The 21,185-nt window shown below is 43.6% G+C and overlaps 1 protein-coding gene across 1 annotated transcript in view; it reads left to right on the top strand.

Moving 5' to 3' along the window:
- LOC120023938 (MAM domain-containing glycosylphosphatidylinositol anchor protein 2-like) overlaps positions 1 to 21,185 on the top strand; it is a 207,350-nt gene that overhangs the window by 122,084 nt on the left and 64,081 nt on the right. The window contains exon 10 of the mRNA XM_038968041.1: positions 14,796 to 15,065. Within this exon, the coding sequence (XP_038823969.1) occupies positions 14,796 to 15,065 (270 nt within the window). The remainder of the gene's footprint in view (positions 1 to 14,795; positions 15,066 to 21,185) is intronic.

Genomic DNA, 21,185 nt, shown 5'->3' with positions numbered 1-21,185 from the left:
TACCCTTCCCCAGATCTGTGCCTCGAAACAATGTTGTCTTGGAGCTCTACAGACAATTCCTTTGACCACGTGGCTTGGTTTTTGCTCTGACATGCACTGTCAACTGTGGGACCTTATAGACATGTGTGCCTTTCCAAATCATGTCCAATCAATTGAATTTACCACAGGTGAACTCCAATCAAGTTGTAGAAACATCTCAAGGGTGAGCAATGGAAACAGGATGCACCTGAGCTCAATTTAGAGTCTCATAGCAAAAGGTCTGAATACTTATGTAAATAATGTATTTCTGTGTTTTAAATTAAAGAATCTAAAAACAGTTTTCACTTTGTCATTATGGGATATTGTGTTTAGATTGATGAGGGAAAAATGTATTTAATCCAATTTAGAATAAGGCTGTAACGTAAAAAAAAAAAATGGAAAAGGGGAAGGGGTCGGAATAATTCATACATTTTTTGCTCAGAAAACTTTGGGGGAGAAATAAAATCACCGCCCACGGGCTGCCTTTTGGGAATCCCGCTCTACAACAACACTGTAGATCCTCATGCCTCACCACGGTCAGCTGCAATGCAATGTGTGGGGAGGAAAATAGAGTTAAGGTGAATATTGTGCCTCACAGCATCTCCAATGCAATGATGTGGGAAGAAGCAGATCTTAAGTTGAATACAGCATATTCTGAAAAGTAATGTAGCCACGTTTTTAATTAGGTGTGTTGGTGCTGAGCTAGAGCCAATTCCCTGTGGTTCACTCAGGTGGTTCAATCAGAGGGGCGACAGGTAACCTCGTGGTTAGAGTGTTGAACTTGTAAGCGAAAGGTTGCAAGATCGAATCCCCGAGCTGACAAGGTAAAAAGCTGTCGTTCTGCCCCTGAACAAGGCAGTTCACCCACTGTTCCTAGGCCGTCATTGAAAATAAGAATTTGTTCTTAAATTACTTTTCTAGTTAAATAAAGGGGACAAAAGGAAAAAAGATCCCTCGTCATAAGAGTCCATCACACATTCTGAATGCCTAGTGGTGTAAAGTACTTAAGAAAAAAAACTTTAAAGTACTACTTAAGCAGTTTTTGGGGGTATCTGTACTTTACTTTACTATTTATATTTTTGACAACTTTTACTTTTACTTCACTACATTCCTAATGAAAATAATGTACTTTTTACTCCGTTCATTTTCCCTGACACCCAAAAGTACTCGTTACATTTTGAATGCTTAGCAGGACAGGAAAATGGTCCAATTCACACACTTATCAAGAGAACTTCTGTGGTCATCTCTACTGCCTCTGATCTGGCAGAATCACTAAACACAAATGCATCGTTTGTAAGTGATGTCTGAGTGTTGGAGTGTACCCCTGGCAATCTGTACATTTTAAAAACAAGAAAATGGTTCCATCTGCTTTGCTTAATATAAGGAATTTGAAATGATTTATACTTTTACTTTTGGTACTTAAGTATATTTTACCAATTCCATTTACTTTTGATACTTAAGTATATTTAGAACCAAATACTTTTAGACTTTTACTCAAGTAGTATTTTACTGGGTGACTTTCATTTTTACTTGAGTAACTTTCTACTCAAGTATGACAATTGGGTACTTTTTCCACCACTGTGAATGCTTGCCTGGTCTGGCCCACTCCTGCACTCTCTTTCTTCTGCTTATTTTATTCTCTCAGCGGAGGATCTGAACAGATGCAGCTCCTCTTCCCTCCATTCTTCTTCTCTCAGCAGAGATCAATTTACTCCCACCAGGAGCGATAGGTCATGATAATCCAGCCTGCCTTCGTATCGTAAGGCAGCGGCAGCGAGACTCCCGTTTTGTTTTAGGGTAGCACAATTCGATCTGGAATAGAAGCAAACAAGATAACAAGCGGCCACTAACTCAAAGGCCTGTCAAAGGCCTCAAAAGCTTTTTAGCATCCCTCTGCAATCAGCTGCATTAATGAAAATATCTGTTAGGCAGGCTTGCCTGTGCCTGCAGAAGAGAAAGCGTGCCATGCCGCTTCTCTTCATCAGGAAAACATGCAGGTAGAACAAAGATTAAACTACCCTAATAAGATTTACCCATACCATGGACAAATTTGAATTTTGTTCCTCTAATAGGATATGAATAAAGAGAATATGTCCTCCGTCTGCATACAGCTACATAAAAGGTGTCAGATATTCAAACAAAAGATAGAAGGTTCCATATATTCAAACAAAACCCTCTGATCTACCTCCAAAGCCATTTCGATAAGAATAATGTGCACCATGGAACACAAACTCATCTAGCTAATAAGATGGTAAATTGAACTATCCTCCTCTGAATTAATCATCATCCCTCCATACTATTACGTGAGTCATACCGACGGCTAATACATTCAAATTACCTGTGCCAGTAACTGAATATAATCTGAATACTAAAAACCTACAGTGTAATATTTTACATAAGAAAAAGGTGTCTCTATACCGTTTCCCCTGTTACATCCTAAGAGACTAAAGAAATAGTCCCTCAATGAAAAGTATTCCTCTGCCCTGAAGATCCATCTTCACTCAGAGTCAAAAGTAAAACTAGAAACAACAACATGTTTGTTCTCTTGAGTAGCAGTAACCTTTGAACAACCACCGCCATGGTAGTTGAAGAAAACTCAGGCCACTTTCAGGGGTGAGGGAAGGAATATTCAGGAAGAAAAAAAGGTGCTAAGTAGAACCATTTGTCTCCATTTAGGGAACCCTTTTTGGTGCTAGCTAGAACCCTTTGCCTTGCAAAGGACCCTTTTGGAACCCTTTTTCCTACGGGTGTAGGGCTTAGGATGCCATTTGGGATACATCCTGAGGCTGCACAGACCTACTGGTCTAAAAGCTATGTTGACGTAGGTGTGTGTCCACGTTTCCATGGTGACCAGTAAAGGTGGATAAGGGTGGCTTTAAGAGGTTTTAGTGATACACTGATGGAGGTCTGAAATGGATAGAGCTGAAGTGGATGGAGAGAGGAGGCCAGGAATCAGTCAGGTAAAGATTAGGACTACAGTACATGTCTGAAGTCACCGCTTACACACACACACACACACGTTTGGGTTCAATGAGTGATATCTTGGCAGGCAACTATATTCTTCGGCACCAACTTCCCAAAGCAGTGTTTATAGTGAAGCCAGTTATTAGAGGTTAAGCATTGATTAATCAATCATCATATCAGTGTGTATTTTCATGGCCCTTTTTACCAGTCACAGAGTACTAAATACACTGGCACAGCGCGGCTTCTCTGGACCCAAAAAACAAATGCGTCAGCTACTCAAAGTATAGACTACCGATCGCTGTCCATGGTTCTGAAATTGTGACTTCTATCGGCTGCCTAACGATAGACTATCAGATGATGTGGCGCTAGTGCTTGTAGTAGCCTATAGCTTTGCTTTAATGGATACGTGTTTATTTTTATTTGGTCGTCATTTTCTCCTACTGTTTATGTTTCATGAAACTATAGGCTTATGGTGTCGCAATGCTGCTATTTAGAATGCTGGCTGGCGACAATAATGTATTTACATGTTCAATAATTAAATTGGGAAATTCAAACATTGCAGATTGTAAAATGAAATTTCTATGCAACAGTATACTAATCAGTAACCAATATATATATTTTTTAATATACAGCTGTCCTGTAGGCCTACCTCTCTCACAGTTTAGATATAAAGTTTGTGCTGTGTAAAGCCAGTCTATTAATGGCAAATAATACAATCAGTCCACCGTCAAAAGAATAGCTTACTAGGGATTGTTTCATTATGCCGACAATGCAGTCTAGACTACTAGGCTAGCTATATACTGTATACAGTATTTATCTGGAGGCTATTTATATTAGGCCTACACATTGGAACTCGGACTCCACGCAATTCGTCTCGTCACTCGTAGGCTTACCAGTGTTTAGAGAATGGGCGTCGCTCTCGTGAGCGCTGCTTGGTCTCTGGCAGTCGTCAGCTTGGTTTTCTGGGAGTGGAGGAGGAGGAGGAGAAGGAGGGCTCGCACTCTAACTATAGAAACTGTCACTATTCTCGAGGGAAGAAGAGGAGGAGCAAGGCCACTGTCATTGTCGGGCCGGGTAGAGAGGGCTCTGTCGGGACTGGAAGGCTGCTAGTGAAATAGCCTCCTTGCTTCCACCTGTGACGGTGTTTCGTCAGTCGAGGACAAGGTGGTAGCTTTGCTGATGTGGTAAGGCGGGCTGCCACCGGCTCCGCTGAGAAATAGGCGGCAGAATAGAAATTAGATGCATGAAAACTATGTCTCACCAACTACCCATGTAGGTTGGACATCACAAACACTTTGCTTGCTATGTGTAGAAATTGAAAAGGAGGGTTAGTGTCAAAATGTTTCATATTTTTTTAGAACATTTAGACAGGTGTGAGATGAGGGGCATATTTTTACAGAAGTGGGAGGAGAGGGTCATTGTTCTATAGGTACAGTACATAGTATGCATTGTATCCAGATCGATTGTAACTGTTATGTACTAGTATTTCTGTTGTGTATTCAGTGTGGTTTCATATACACGATATATACAAAAGTATGTGGACACACCTTCAAATTAGTGGATTCGGTTATGTCAGCCACCGGTTGCTGACAGATGTATAAAATCAAGCACACCGCCATGCAATCTCCAAAGGAAAACATTGGCAGTAGAATTGCCTTACTGAAGAGCTTTGGGAATTTCAACGTGGCATCATCATACGATGCCACCTTTCCAACAAGTCAGTTAGTCAAATTTCTGCCCTGCTAGTAAATGTTTTTATTGTGAAGTGGAAACGTCTAATCGCTCAGCCGCGAAGTGGTAGGCCACAAAAGCTCATAGAACGGGACCGGCGAGTGCTGACATGCGTAGCGCGTAAAAATGACCTGTTCTCGGTTACAACACTCACTACCAAGTTCCAAACTGCCTCTGAAAGCAACAACAGCACAATAACTGTTCATCGGGAGCTTCGTGAAATGGGTTTCCATGACCAAGCATCTAGACAATTCTGTGCTTCCAACTTAATGCCACAGTTTGGGGAAGGCCCTTTCCTGTTTAAGCATGACAATTGCCCCATGCACAAAGCGAGATTCATACAGAAATGGTTTGTCGAGGTCGGTATGGAAGAACTTGACTGGCCTGCACAGAGCCCTGACCTCAACCCCATCGAACACCTTTGGGTTGAATTGGAACGCTGACTGCGAGCCAGGCCTAATCGCCCACCATCAGTGCCTGACCTCACTAATGCTCTTGTGGCTGAATGGAAGAAAGTCCCCGCAGCAATATTCCAACATCTAGTGGAAAGCCTTCCCAGAAGAGTGGAGGCTGTTATATCAGCATAGGGGACCAACTCCATATTAATGCCTATGATTTTGAAGTGAGATGTTCGACGAGCAGGTGTCCACATACTTGTGGTCATGTAGTGTATGTAATATACTCAGTTCCCATCCAGGCGCCTTACCTATGTTGCTGTACAGTGCCAACATGTTCCCACAGAGTTTCTAAACCCAGAGGTGCAGCTTCGCAAGACTTCTGGGAATGCTTGCGAAACAGACCAAGCAGACCAGGCTGGGGTTTGAGACGTCAATTAGAGAAGCGAGAAATTCTTCCTTAGTGGAAGAAATCTAAAGAAATCTAAATTCTTCCTTATTCTCAAAATCTAAAGGCACAATCTAGATTGGAGTCAACGTCTTAAGTAGAGTAGTTGAACATGTTATCATTCCAACCTTGTGAAAGTGACAAACTGACACGTTTTCATTTTAGCCAAAAGCAACTTTGATTTGACGGCCTGCACATGCGCAGTTCAGTGCGAGACGACCGTTGGACCCGATGACGTGTTTCTGCGCATGATCTTAGCTCGGCAATGTCGCCATTACATCACCTACAAGTGTGATCGGAGATTTCTATTGGAGAAGCAGTTCCTGCCTATCTTTATACTGTACTGTCTTTGATGTTACTGTGGTACAGACACTTTCCCTCCCCATCTCTCTCTCACTCGCCCTCTCCTTTCTTCCCTCTCTCTCTCTTGGCCTGTCTCCCGCCACGTGAGAGCGACCCAATCCCTCTGAGATGTTTTTCTCGCCTGCGTTTCCAGACCCCAGCGTGAGCGAGGAAGAGAGCGAGCAGCAGCATGCCTTGGTGGCGTGCCATCTGCAAAGCCGTCGTGTTTAGTAACTCGATCAAGGGGCCGAGGTACAGTCCTCTGAAGCGAAGAGCATTAGAGGCGTGAAGGAAGGCGCCAAGCGGGGCCCAGTCGACAGCTTTGATATGTAAAAACCTGCATCTGTTCGCTGCTCGGCTAGCTGGCCGAGCCAGAATGGGAGGTAGGGAAGGATTGGGAGGCCTCGTCTCGATGCTGCATCCGGAAAATATGTGTTGGCTCTAATAGAAACGCAAAGCAAGGGCAGAAATCATATCTCCAGCTGTGAAACTCTAATGTTCTTATTAAAACTAACTCCGTGAATCCCTGAGTGTATGAGGAGAGAAGAGAGGGATAGAGAGAAAAAAAAGAGAGAGGGATAAAAGAGGTATCCTGGCTGGACGGTGTAGGCTGTCTGTCTGTCAGGATTAGAACAATTGAGTTCTCTCTCTCTCTCTCTCGCTCCCTCTCTCTCTCCTCTCAGCCCCTGAGCAGTGTAAACGCAGCTGCCCATGCTTATATTATCCATGTCCCCATTCTGCTGTCTCTCACATCCTCTCCTCCCTACCACGTTACGCCGCTGCTATTGTGTGATTCTCGCCCCGAGCGGAGCAGCAGCTCTAACTGACATTCATCAAAAGAGTGGGATAAAGAGACTGTTGTCGGAGAAAAATGCACGGAATTATACGATTATTGTTTTTAATTAATTTTCTTTTCTGCATCAATAAAGGCGAGTACGACAGCCCCCGGGAGCTACACTCTAATATGAATCACTATCACCCCCTAAACTAACACTTACTAACGCCAAATGAATCTCCACACATTACATTACATAACAAGGCCTAACTACAACACTACATTTGGGGCCTGAAATTTGAATATGACCATTTTTATAGAACAATATTGAATTGATCAGCCGCGTTGAACGAATGGCGTTGCGGCAGCAGCAAAGGTCAGCGGATGTGTTGGTTGTGAACATGAAGCTGGGATAGAGTAATCTCTTAAGATGTTTATAACTAAGCCAAGATAGAACAGAGTGTTGTTTCCAATGGGAGCAAATGAATGGTAGTGGAGGTGGGCGGAGCCAAGCACGAGCCAGTGAGATCCGATTGGCGCTTTCTAGTATTTGTTTGCATATTTCCATTAGGGAAGGACTATTCTGTGAAGTGCGCGTGTGCAATAACTCATTTCACCCTTGCATTCCTTCTAAACAATGCAATTTTTAAAAAACTTTGTCAAAAGGTAAAGTCTACAAAACACAGTCCACTCTGTTTGTTACAGGTTCTAGTTTTGGAAACAGAAAACTGAATGGAGATCATATGTTTCCTCGATGACAAAATTAGCAGAATGTTATCCAAAATCCATCTCTCCCACTGCCAGCCACAGGCTTCCTCTTATCACCATATTTGGTAGTAAGTGGAAACACCAACCGGATGCTTCACATTTACACATCTGAGTTGATGGCGGAGATAAACCTATTAGTGATTCTATGAAACTACCACATTGATTAGCATACATTTGATACGTTTTAGGTAATAGATGATCCCTCTCTATAGTCAGTGGTCTAAAGTACTTAAGTAAAAATACTTTAAAGTACTACTTAAGTCGTTTTCTGGAGTATCTGTACTTTACTTTACTATTTATATTTTTGATAACTTATACTTTTACTTCACTACATTCCTAAAGAAAATCATGTGCTTTTTACGCCATACATTTTCCCTGACACCCAAACACCCTCGTTACATTTTCAATGCTTAGCAGGACAGGAAAATGGTCCAATTTACGCACTTCTCAAGAGAACATCCCTGGTCATCCCTACTGCCTTAGATTAGGTGGACTCACTAAACACACATGCTTCGCTTGTAAATGATGTCTGAGTGTTGGAGTGTGCCCCTGGCTATCTGTAAATAAAAAAGAAATAAAAATGGTGCTTAATATAAGGAATTTGAAATGGTTTGTACTTTTACTCTTGATGCTTAAGTATATTTTAGCAATTACGTTTACTTTTGATACTTAAGTATATTTAAAACCAAATACTTTTAGACTTTTACACAAGTAGTATTTTACAGGGTGACTTTAACTTTTACTTGAGTAACTTTCTATTAAGATATCTTTACTTTTACTCAAGTACGACAATTGGGTACTTTTCCCAGCACTGCTAAAAGTTGAATACCAATATGGTAATGCAGACCCTGCTGTTGGAAGTTCATTATTTCATTTATCTCTGGCCTTAGTGGAAGCAGCTAAGAGGGGTGCGTTCAAGCGACGCAGCATTGTAGTCTGCATTATTCAACAGCACGGAGACTCTTTATGAATAGTTCAATCGCATTCATCATTAAATATGCCATCAGTTTGACTAGCTAATAACTGTTAGGTCCTGTATCAGAATGCAATATCAAAACACGTTGGATTTCCAAAGGTTGCACACAGAAGAACGCGTGAGTTCTCTTTAGGTAAAAGGTCTATATTTTCGGGTGTTGCCTGCGTGTTTCCCTGCAGGCTGTGGAAAGGCAATGCAGTGAGGAAACACGTGACAGGTCTGTATGGTACTGTATTGGCTCGTTGGCTTCGAATGGTGAGGAATAGGCGTAAATCTGGGTTGTACCCATGTGGTGGTGGTGGTGGAGGTGGTGGTGGTGGTGGTGGTGGTGGTGGTGGTGGTGGTGGTGGTGGGGGAGATCCAATAGCACACCAGTTATACTGAGGGAGAGGCAACACCCACAGGATGGGGGGTGGCGAGAGAGGGAGGGAGGGAGAGCAAGATTGAGAGAGACAAGAATAGGCTGTTGGCTGTGCCACATGGGGAGAACTGGTGAACCTTGAACCCTAACACACAAAGGGAATGGAGTCTGCCTAACAACATACCACATGGTTAAACACACATACACACACACACAAACACATCCAGCAGTGAGTGCGTCTGTGTGCCCGCTGGTTAGTGTCTACTTTGTGTCACTCCCTGATGGAAGCATCAGAAGTCTGAGTCGAGGGAAATTAAATCTGAATGCCAAGCTTTTCCCTGAACCAGTGACATACAGTGTCTCTTACAACATGTATGCAAACACACACATACAAACACATACATCCATGTGTCCACTGGGTTTATGTACACTGCTCTACGTATTTATTTGCACATTTCTAAACACAAAAACAGACATGGATAAAAAATACCCTCAAGTACTGTACATTCTGTCCTGTCGTCTCATATGAAACATTTCATCTCAAATCCAAAATGCTGGAGTATAGAAAAATGTGCATCCCTGTCCAAATAAATATGTAGGTGAGTGTATATTTATGATGTAGAGTGCATTCGGAAAGTATTCAGACCCTTTGTCTTTCTGGAAGGTTCTCTAATCTCCGCAGAAGAACTCTGGAGCTCTGTCAGAGTGACCATCGGTTTCTTGGTGACCACCTTGAACAAAGCCCTTCTCCCCCGATTGCTCAGTTTGGGTGGCCAGCTCTTGGAAGAGTCATGGTGGTTCCCAACTGCTTCCATTTAAGAAGGATGGAGGTATTGTGTTCCTGGGGACGTTCAATGCTGAAGACATTTTTTGGTGCCCTTCCCCAGATCTGTGCCTCGACACAATCCTGTCTCGGAGCTCTACGGACAATTCCTTTGACCTCTTGGCTTGGTTTTGGTCTGACATGCACTGTCAACTGTGGGACCTTATAGACAGTTGTGTGCCTTTCCAAATCATGTCCAATCAAATGAATTTACCACAGGTGGACTGCAATCAAGTTGTAGAAACATCTCAAGGATGATCAATGGAAACAGGATGCAGCTCAGCTCAATTTCTAGTCTCATAGCAAAAGGTCTGAATACTTATGTAACTAAGATATTTGGGGGGGGGGGGGGGGGGGGGGGGGTTGCAAACGTTTGTAAAAACCTGTTTTCGCCTTGTCATTTATGGGATATTGTGTGTAGATTGATGAGGATTTGTATTTATTTAATACATTTTAGAATAAGGCTGTAACATATCAAAATTTGGAAAAAGGGAAGGGGTCTGGTCCTTACTCTGATGGAGCATGTTGCGGAGTCTATATGGGAATCTATAGGGAAATGACATCCAAACGCTGATGTTTTCCCCTTGTGAAACCTGTGACATTCACTAAATATACAAAAGTATGTTTACACCCCTTCAAGTTAGTGGATTCGGCTATTTCAACCACACCCATTGCTGACAGATGTATAAAATTGAGCACACAGCCATGCAATCTCCATAGACAAACATTGCCAGTAGAATGGCCTTACTGACGAGCTCAGTGATTTTCAATGTGGCACCATCATAGGATGCCAACTTTCCAACAAGTCAGTTCATCAAATTTCTGCCCTGCTAGAGCTGCCCTGGTCAACTCTAATTGCTGTTATTGTGAATTGGAAACATCTAGGAGCAACAACGGCTCAGAAGTGAAGTGGTAGGCCACACAAGCTCACAGAATGGGACCGCAGAGTGCTGAAGCGCATAACACGTACATATTGTCTGTCCCCGGTTGCAACCCTCAGGTTTGAGTTCCAATCTGCCTCTGGAAGCAACGTCAGTACAAAAACTGTTCATCGGGAGCTTCATGAAATGAGTTTCCATGGCCGAGCAGCCGCACACAAGCCTAAGATCACCATGCGCAATGCCAAGTATCGGCTGGAGTGGTGTAAAGCTCACCGCCATTAGACTCTGGAGCAGTGGAAATGCGTTCTCTGGAGTGATGAATCACGCTTCACCATCTGGCAGTCCAACTGACAAATCTGGGTTTGGAGGATACCAGGAGAAAGCTACCTGCCCGAATGCATAGTGCCAACTGTAATGTTTGATGGAGGAGGAATAATGGTCTGCGGCTGTTTTTCATGGTTCTGGCTAGGTCCCTTAGTTCCAGTGAAGGGAAATCTTAACGCTACAGCATAGAATGACATTCTAGACTATTTTGTGCTTCTAACTTTGTGGCAACAGTTTGGGGAAGGCCCTTTCCTGTTTCATCATGACAATGCCCCTGTTCACAAAGGGAGATCCATAAGAAAATGGTTTGTCGAGATCGGTATGGAAGAACTTGACTGGCCTGCATAGAGCCCTGATCTCAATCCCATCGAACACCGTAGGGATGAATTGTAATGGCAACATCAGTACCCGACATCACTAATGCTCTTGTGGCTGAATGGGAAAGTCTTCCCAGAAGAGTGGAAGCTGTTCCCAGAGTAGCAGCAAACGGGGGACCGGCTCCATATTAATGCCCATGATTTTGGAATGAGATGTTCGACGAACATACTTTTGGTCATGTAGTGTACATGTAGGCTACTGTCTGCCTAGCAACATGCCACATGGACACACATACACACACGACACACACTTACACACACACACACACACACGCTCAACCAAGTGGTCTCAGACAGCAGCTGTACTGGGCCTTTGTCAGTCTTGTGAAATCAGTTTTCACCTCAAGGGTATAGCATGTAAATGAAGGTCCTGTTCTCTTTGCAGGCTGTGTCCCCTTCCTTTCTCTGATGTTTGTGTGTCTAAGGCTGGGGAGAGGCCCTCTGTCCTCCTTACTGCTGTGTTCCTACACACTCATTACAGTCACACACACTACCCACTGACTGATGATGGATTACTACTGAGCTCCATGGTTAGTCCTCAAACCTGCGACACACACGCACGCATGCTAAATGACTAAAGTGTAAACGTACACACACACACTCAAAACACACACCCACACACACTCTCCCCGAAACAGGGACATTGCAGCAACCCAGCGCCCTCACTACCTTACCATCCGCCCTTACTGTTACACGAAGCACACAGTTTACCAAACAGCGTTTCCACTGGAGAAATACTGGAGGGATAAGGCCGTAAAGCCTATGTGTAGTTTAAAGACGTTCCCTTACGTTTTTTCTTCAATTTGCCATGGCTTCTGTATTTATTTGTCTTTCTGTGTGAAATTGAACTGCACTTACTGTAATTTGGTCTAGTGCCACTCAGCGAGGCTGAGGAGCATAGTGCCTGATTCGCAGTCGTTCTACACAAGCCTACAATTTTAATGTTATAAGTGGAGTTTCAGTTCAGACTCCATCCTTTAAGACTGTGCTAGTTGTTTCGCTTGGTAAAAGCACAGGCCTGCTTCATTTAAGGAAGGAGTAGTTTGCTGTTTTCTGTTTTCATTGAGCCAAGATAAAAGGAGTTCTCTGTCTCATCTGTACACACACACACACACACACACACTCACACACCCCTAAACCTAACCTTAACCCTAAGCCTAACAATAACCACAAAACCTAACCCTAACTCCTAACCCTAAACCTAATTCTAACCCTAACACTAATTCCAACCTTAACCCTAAGCCCCCTAGAAATAGCATTTGACCTTGTGGGGACTAACAAAATGTCCCCAGTTGGTCATATTTTTGTTTGTTTACTATTCTTGTGGAGACTTCTGGTCCCCACAAGTATAGTTAACACACACACACACACACACACACACACACACACACACACACACACACACACACACACACACACACACACACACACACACACACACACACACACACACACACAGTAACACCAGACTATATATGCTGCTCTATTCTTTTAACAACCACAATAAAATGTGTTCCCTCTTTTTGTTCATATAATCCTTTGTGAGGTTATTCTTTTTACATTCGTACCTTGCAGGCAGCTAGTCCTTATCCGGGTTCTTTGTTTAATTTATCATTTAAGTAATTCATTAAAACCTTGGTTCTGAGAGGCTAATGACCAGGGCTTGGGGGCACGTGAACCAAATGTCCTTTTGGATTACTATCTTCAGCCCTCATGTTGCTGTTCCAGCTCTCCCTTCCTCTACCTTTGCTACACACAACAGCAACACCACAGTAACAACACAGAAACACCAGCACAGCTGCTCTACTCTACACTGTGGCATATGCTAATTCTGGGCAATTAAGCCTCTTGTGTGTAATTCTCTTTTTCTCTCCTCTCTCTCTGTGTTGTTTTAAAACCCCACTGTGACTTCTGTCAAACATCTGTATAGAGAGCGTGAAGATTGTCAAGTCAGAGCATCATTAGGAGAGAATATATTTAGTCATAACCACACACACGCTTGCTTACAACACCTCCCACACAAATTAACATACTTAACACACACACCTCTCTCACCTCACACACACACACACACTGTTTCTCTTTCTCACACACACACACACCTCTCACACACACACACTCTGTTTCTCTTTCTCACACACACACACACACACACACACACACACACACACACACACACACACACACACACACACACACACACACACACACACACACACACACACACACACACACACACACACACACACACACAGCTCTCCTGATTGTAATACCTACCAACCAGGGCCATGGGCAGAGTCAGGCTCTTACCTTGAATGGATGTGTCTGGGTGAATTATTAACATGAAGAGGTCTGGTCTGGTGGAAGAGGAGACACAGCCTGTCTCATTCTCAAATAGCTTATTCATTCATTCATATACTTCTCCCCATTTTGGAGATTCTTCAGATGCAGTTTGTCATCTCAGTCACCAGATTCAGATCACGCGTGACATATTCTGTTTTAAACATTTGTTTATTTATTTGTTTCCGATTAATTGAATACTTTGTATTAATTGAATGATTAGTTGTTATTCTTGGTTTCTCATCCATCAGTGAAGAGTATCGACATTCCGATGTGCTAATTATTGTCAGCTGGTTTCCTAAGTGTTTTTTGATACCCTTCAATTGAGTCAACTAAATCTAATTTTTAACATAAATTGTGTTTTTAGCTGAAGTAACATCCAGTCCACTCTGTTACCTCAGTTTCCTCTTCCCCTTTCTCACTCTCTCAATGTTTTTTCGTTCTCTCTGTTGCTGTGCCTCTCTCTCTTTCTCTGTCAGTTTTTCTCTCTATATATCTCTCTCTCTCACACTTTATCCCTCACATACCTTCCATCTTTGGGTCTCGAAGTGTACTTTGAGGACGAGAGTACAGAGCTCCCTTGTGGAAAACTAGCTTCCCTCGAAGCGATCTTGAGTGGTTTGTGTCATTCCCATAACCTCCCACAGTGAGCTGAGTAAATGACACGGATATACCTCCCCCCTCTCTCGCTGTCTGGCTCTCCTAGGTCCCTGGTCTAACTCTGAGAGTTTTTCTCCCTTCCTTCCCAAGTGTCTCCTCTTCCAATCCATCTCTCTGTGTCCCTCCCAAACCTTAAACCTTAAACCTCCCAAACCCTTCTAAGTCTGAGTCTCGAAAAGGTAGAATGAGAGATGGGACTGCACCTTCTAGCCCTGCACTGTTGCAAAAAATCCTGCTGTTTTTGCTAACTGACTGGCAGTCAGTTACCTGTAAGTTACTGTCGAAAAAGGTACAGTATGTTACTGTACATTCCAAAGAAATGTTGGTTTAACTTTACATTACTATACACTTTGTAGTCATGTACTGTTAAACCAAAGTTTCTTTAAATGTAAAGTAACATACTGTTTCTTTTTTTTACAGTAACTTACAACTTACAGGATCTTTTTTACAGTGCAGTCTTTCTACTTCCCCTCCCACTGTGAAATAAAACATTGAATAAGACTACTTCTCTCATCATTGACGCTCTTTCTTTTTCTTTCAGAGAGCCTCTGTGATTCATCCTGGTTCACCCTAACCCTATACTAGTCTAACTGCTTCCTCTCTCCTCCCCAGACCCTCCGTCGGTGGAGCCTGTGTTGTTAGAGATGCGTCAGGGTCTGGGCCGGCCGGTGGCAATGAACTGCCGAGTCCTGCGTGCCCACCCCTCCCGGGTGCTGCGCTACGAGTGGCGGCTGGGGAACCGCCTGCTCCACGCTGGACATTTCGACCAGAGCGACGAGACAGAGTACACCGTCAAAAGCCTCAACCGCGAGGGCTGGGGGGAGTACACCTGTGATGTCAACAACGAGGCCGGCGCTGGGCGCTGCACCTTCCTGGTCACAGGTAAGGAATACTTGATGTTTTTAAACGCATTTGAATAAAGTTGAATTTGATACTTCCTGTTCTCAGTTGCTGACATCACTCAATGTGGTTTGTAGCCCGGCATTCTGACTTTCCTTGTCCAGTGTCAGTATGCTAGTTATACTGAACAGAATTTAGATTGGCTATTTCACTACGTCTCAAAGCACTTCACATTTTATGAGGTATAACTTACATCTTTCCTTCACATTGAGTTAATGAAACCCACCCACCTGGGTAACCGAGCAGCCATGCTGTGCCCCATCTCTGTAACAGAGTTCTGAAGCAGGATGAGGTTTCCCTATCCTCCATCATGGCAATTAAACTTCCCAGCGATGTATCCTTAATGGCTGAATGATGTGAATGATGTCTGTAGCAAATTGAAACTTGCCTGTCAGACGGGTAGGTAGATACAGTACGTGTCCCATAAGGCAATTGATTGAAAAGGAGTAGGCGAGACGGGCGACAGCCTAATACAGATTGTCCATTTGAATGTGAGAGATGTCTTGTATAAGAGCCATGTCAGTCTTAACACTTACTTTTACACATCCCCTAGGGTGCGTCCCAAATGGCACCCTATTCCCTATAGAGTGCACTACTTCTACGGGTCCTGGTCAAAAGTAGAATACTATGTAATGAATAGGGTGCCATTTAGGATGTGGCTTTCTAGATTACTAATGACAGCTCGCACTATACAGGAAGGACCAATCCTTCATACAGGAAACAGATTTGTTAGGTAATTCATTGTTATTCCACTCTGGCTATGTATTTTTAGATTGCCATGCAGCAGTGTTTGTGGTGGAGCGCATGAAAATAGCAGGAGGAGCAGTCAGTGGCCGTGTCATCGCTCACACAGAGTGCTTGTGTTTTATGACAGGGCCAGATTAGTTTGGAGCGGCAGAGAGAGAGAAAGAGAGAGAGATAGAGAAACACAGGTTGAGGAAAGGAGAATGGGTGAAATAGACAGTGCCAGGGGACAGTGGCATAAGTGGCAGAGGATCAAAGTGACAAATACGACTCCGTCCTGAAACGCTCCGTTCCTGATGGGAGGTCTGGGAGGCAGAAACCTTTGCCATGATCCTGCGGCTCGCTCGCTCTCACCCTCCCTCTCTCTCTCTCTCTCTCTGTCCCTCCCTCCGTCTGGTAGAGATGGACAGTGTCTGGTCTGTGTGTCATATATCAGTCCAGCCCCTGAGGAGAAGGTAGAGTGGAGGAGGAGAGGAGATCATCCCCTCCGGCCGTTTGCTTTTCTCAGCGGGTCTCGTGTGCCATCGGTCACCTGCCACCTTCCTTCCCTCGCTCTCTACTTCCATCCCTCCTGTCCTACTTTCCTCCCTCCATCATCTCTACAGCAATCCCTCCATCCCAGTTCACACAGATTCCTACCATTCATCCCTCCCTCTAGCCCTCCATCCATCCATCCTCTATCAAATTCTCCCTCCATCCATCTCTCCCTTGAGCCATTTATCCCTTGAGCCATCTATCCCTCCCCATGTCACTCCCTCCACCTCTCCCTCCTCCAGCCATCCCTCCAGCCCTCCTTCCATCTCTCTATCCTCCCTCTCCCTTCATTCCTCCGTCCCTCTCTCCCTCCATCCCTCCAGCCCTCCCTCCATCCCAGTGCTCCAGATTCCTACCATCTGGATGTGTCTGCTGCCAAAGGTACGGCAGCTCAGTTAGTTAGCGGCCCCCCGGGGTCCTGGAGGGAGCCCAGTGCTGAAAATCCACATTGGGCTCCACTGTACCCTATCCTTCCCTTTACTCCCTCACTTAACCACCCCTCCTCCTCCCATCCTAAAACATGAGCTGTTCCAATGCACCCAGCTTCACCTAATCCCCCCCTACCACCATCACCATCTGAAAAGATGAGGCTGGTCCGATCCCCGAGTGTCTGCAACGGTGGCCAGACATAATGGCATTTTTTGTCCTTATTAACAGCATATCGTTCCGACTGTATATCGACTGGGGTTTAGCGATCAGAGAGGGAGTTAAGTAGTTGACCTGTTTATGAATGGACAGATACAAAATCGTGAATGCCAAGACAGGTCAGTAGTGGAGAAAGTAATCACATGGGAACTTAGATTGATCCATAGATTGCCTCAAATGACATTTGTTTTGGTTCTTTGTGTTTGTTGCCCTAAGAGCAGTCCAAATTCCCTGGCATAGATTCACTCTTCACTCAATATTTAAGACGGCTGAGGAAAGGGTGCTAGGAGTTTGTGTAGCAGTTTGTTGAGGAAGGGAAAATGGGCATATCATATTGGGAAACAACAAAACTTCAATGCACGTCAATCATTCACTGTGGAGGTAAGCTCTGATATGGTAGAAGACTGAGGCAATGCTATGAATGCAGAGAGAGAGAGAGAGAATGTGAGAATGAGGGAGAGCAGAGAGACGATCAGGTCTGTGTATAGTAAAAATGTATCAATCAAAGCCATTGGCCGAAAGCCAGGGTGGGTTGATTAAACCCAGGGTCTCAGTCATTACACCAGGGGGCACACACAGGCATGCCCACAAACACACACACACACACTCCAAAGCCTGGCAGCAGGCCATGCTCAGGGGCAAACAGACACACACTTTATCACACTGATGGTCAGGAGCCAGGCCAGGGGGCGTTTGTGTGTGTATGTGCATGCCAGGCTGGGGGGGGGGGGGGGGGGGGTTACATCTGGTGGCTGTGGCTTTACAGAGATGAGATGGCCCTTCAATCCTGCCAGAGCAGAGTGGCAGAGTGTTAGCCAGCGTCTTTAGAGGGTTTAATCTGCACTCCTGAGCCCTGGCAGGACCCTTGCACGACAGGGTAGAATGAGCCCCTCAGCCCTCCATCTCAGCTTGCCATACACCACTCAGATCCCCTGGACGGAACTATTTCTCTGCTGCTCTTCAATTGTGGTCCTTGGGAACCACATGGTGTGCAGGTTTTCATTTTAGCCCAACACTACCATACCAGCATTTTCAAAGGGTTTAATCTCCTCCGCTGAGCCTTGGCAGGATAGAATAGTGTTCTTCAATCATGGTCTTAGGGACCTTCGGTCCTGGTGAGAGCGTGCCGGTTTTTGTTACAGCCCGACACTAACACATCTGTTTCAGTAATTAATAAAGGTTTATTGATTAGTTGAATCAGGTGTGCTGTAACCAATGCCTGCACTCCCTGTGCGTCCTCAGGACAAGGAATGAAGAATACTTTCTAAGGTCAATATAGAGTAAAATGTTTCCGTAAGGTGCGTGATGAGAGTATTTACGAGAGAAGAGAATACCTGGAGTTTTCCACCGCCGCAGTCAAATTGTTTCCCCATTACATACAAAAAAATGAGTGTTCCTTAAGGGTTCTTTGGGAAGGGTGATGGTTCTATGTGGAACCATACTGACCCAATGAACCCTTTGAGCCTTTCATTTGTTCTTTCAGTTCAAATAAGGGTTCTTTCCTCTTTTAGTGATAATTAAAATGGAGGTGCGGCGGCTCGTTTGAATATTTGGGGTCGTGGTTTGCTCACAGCTCGTTTTGTGCAACCGTGAGTGAGAGTGTGATTCCAGTTTATCTAATCTGTTGTGTTATACTATTACTTGTTATGTATGACTATGGCCAGTGTTGGTGTCTTGTGAAAGACTCACCTATGGCCTTATGTCAATTGAGAATGGTTGGCTAAGTCAGTAGTTTTCAATTCTCTTCTCAGGGACACCCAGCTGTTCCAAAGCTTGCACACCTGATTCAACTTGTTAATAAACACATGAAGAAAAACGATGAAATTTTAACAATATAATATGGCTATTAAACCAGAATAAAAATACTGTATGGTTCTACAAAGAACATTTGAGCTTGAGAAAGGTTCTTTATAGAACCATTCTCCATAAAGGTTCTATAAAGAACCATAAAAAAGTGTTCTATATCGACCCAAAAAGGTTTGTAACCATGGTGGAACCCTTTTTTGGTGCTACTGTATATAGATAATTTTTTTGTATGGTTCTTTATAGTAAAAAACGTTTCTTTTTGGCACCATACGGGGTCATTTAGAAGCATTATGAGCATGGTTCAGTTTGCTACAGCAGGAAAATAATCTTGCAGAAATGTGAATTATGATTAGAATGAATGGACATGTTTTGTAGGGCTTGTTAAAAAAAAATATTATCGCAAATCAAGTCTGAAATTACGTGCAGCTTATTACGTGCAGCTTAAAGGCTTCATAAAGCCTTCATAAACACTACATAAATGTGTCACAAATCATCTATAACCATATGTCATGCTCTATAAAGGGTATAAAGTGGCATAACTGTTAGACATAACCGCCAATGTCAAATGTGACATAACCCACTATGTCAAATATGACATAAACCTGTGCTTTATAAAGGGTTGCATAAGTACTGCTTAATAAAAACTGTATAAATCATTTTCAATTTAGGCTTTACAAAGCTTTTATAACCTTGCCATTGTAACAGTATAACTTTACATCCGTCCCCTCGCCCGGGCGCGAACCAGGGACCCTCTGCACACATCAACAACTGACACCCACGAAGCATCGTTACCCATCGCTCCACAAAGGCCGCGGCCCTTGCAGAGCAAGGGGAACCACTACTTCAAGGTTTCAGAGCAAGTGACGTCACCGACTGAAAGGCTGCTAGCGCGCACCACCGCTACCTAGCTAGCCATTTCACATCGGTTACACCATGCATCTTGGTAGAGCATTACCAGGATAGTGGATTCGATTGTCGGAACTCTAAAACAGTGGCGATTTTCACATGCAGATCTTGGTGGGGCAAACTCAACCATTTATTTTTTATGCATGCCAGCAAAGCCACTACAGAACACTAAACAATACATTAATTGCACTATAACGGTTACAAACGGTGCCCACAAACTCTTAGAGCCTAAATAAAAGCTGTCCCAACAGCAGAGCTTTCCTTTCAGCACCATGGAGTGAATCCTTACCACCGCTACATCTGGCTATCAGCGGAGCCTTGTCTGGCAGCGAAACAATTAATTCAGCCTCATTTTTACTCCCTTTTAAAAAACCATAGATGATATGGCTTAAATAAATATGGTTTCTACTGACTCCTTGTGGATTAGCGTAACTCGATAAGAACCGCATTCTCCTTCAATAATACCGAACGGCAACATGAGTTTTGACTTTTGAGCCATACACAAACATTATTACATTATGTTCAGTAAATTCAAAATGTTTGTTCTTATCATTAACACTGAGCACTAAGTATAAGCAAGTGCAAGAAAAGCAAACGAGTTGCGACAAGGTAGGCCTTCGTTCAGCACCTTCAAAATGGACACCAACATAAATTCAGAAAAAAACGTTAGTTCAGATAAATTCTGCAAGATGTTGAGGCCTTAAAGGTACTCTTCTTTGCGTCACCAGAGAGAGAGAGAGAGAGAGACGCAGCATTTGAAGTATTTTATTAGGCATATGTGGTCTAAATAGGAAGGAAAAAACAATCATGAGGATCCACTTTTATAGCCATATACTGACGCACAGACAGCACATTGCACAAACAAAACAACCATCACAATATCAACTGGAATTACATGGGTCTATTACTGAACTTTCACTGGCAAACATGGTTACAGACGCAACAACATTATATATTATACAACGGGTGGGTCTAATTCTGAATGTTGATTGGTTAAAACCACATTCCAGCCGGTGTCTATTCCACAAGTTACCACCGGCTAAATCTATGATGTTAAAATGCCTATTTACTCTGTTCCATCTGACTGCACAAGCCACTGTCTCATCAGCCCAGCCAGGCAACTTAATCAACTTGATCTCCACCATAAAAAGCATCGAGACATTCTCACATTTATTTTACACTAACATTTTGTTTTCAACAGCGGAGATTTGTATAAACCTTGCTGTCTGTCTCTCCGACATTTGCAACATTGTTTCATTATTCAAATTCGATCTCCTGCTGTCCAATAGTAATGAACGTGTCAGGAGTCGGGAAGAGACAGACAGACAGGCAGCGTTTTTTCAGCCAGGCATAATTCTTATGGATATATACGAAAAAAGGTCAATTGAAAAAAGGTCAAATGAAATGCAGCTAATTTGCAGTCTTTCCAGCTTCAGTTTGAAGTAATTTACTGTAGCTGTATTGTTG

This window comes from Salvelinus namaycush, chromosome 29 (genome assembly GCF_016432855.1).
Source record: "Salvelinus namaycush isolate Seneca chromosome 29, SaNama_1.0, whole genome shotgun sequence".
Lineage (NCBI taxonomy): Eukaryota > Metazoa > Chordata > Actinopteri > Salmoniformes > Salmonidae > Salvelinus > Salvelinus namaycush.
This window is presented reverse-complemented; position numbering and strand designations above follow the sequence as displayed.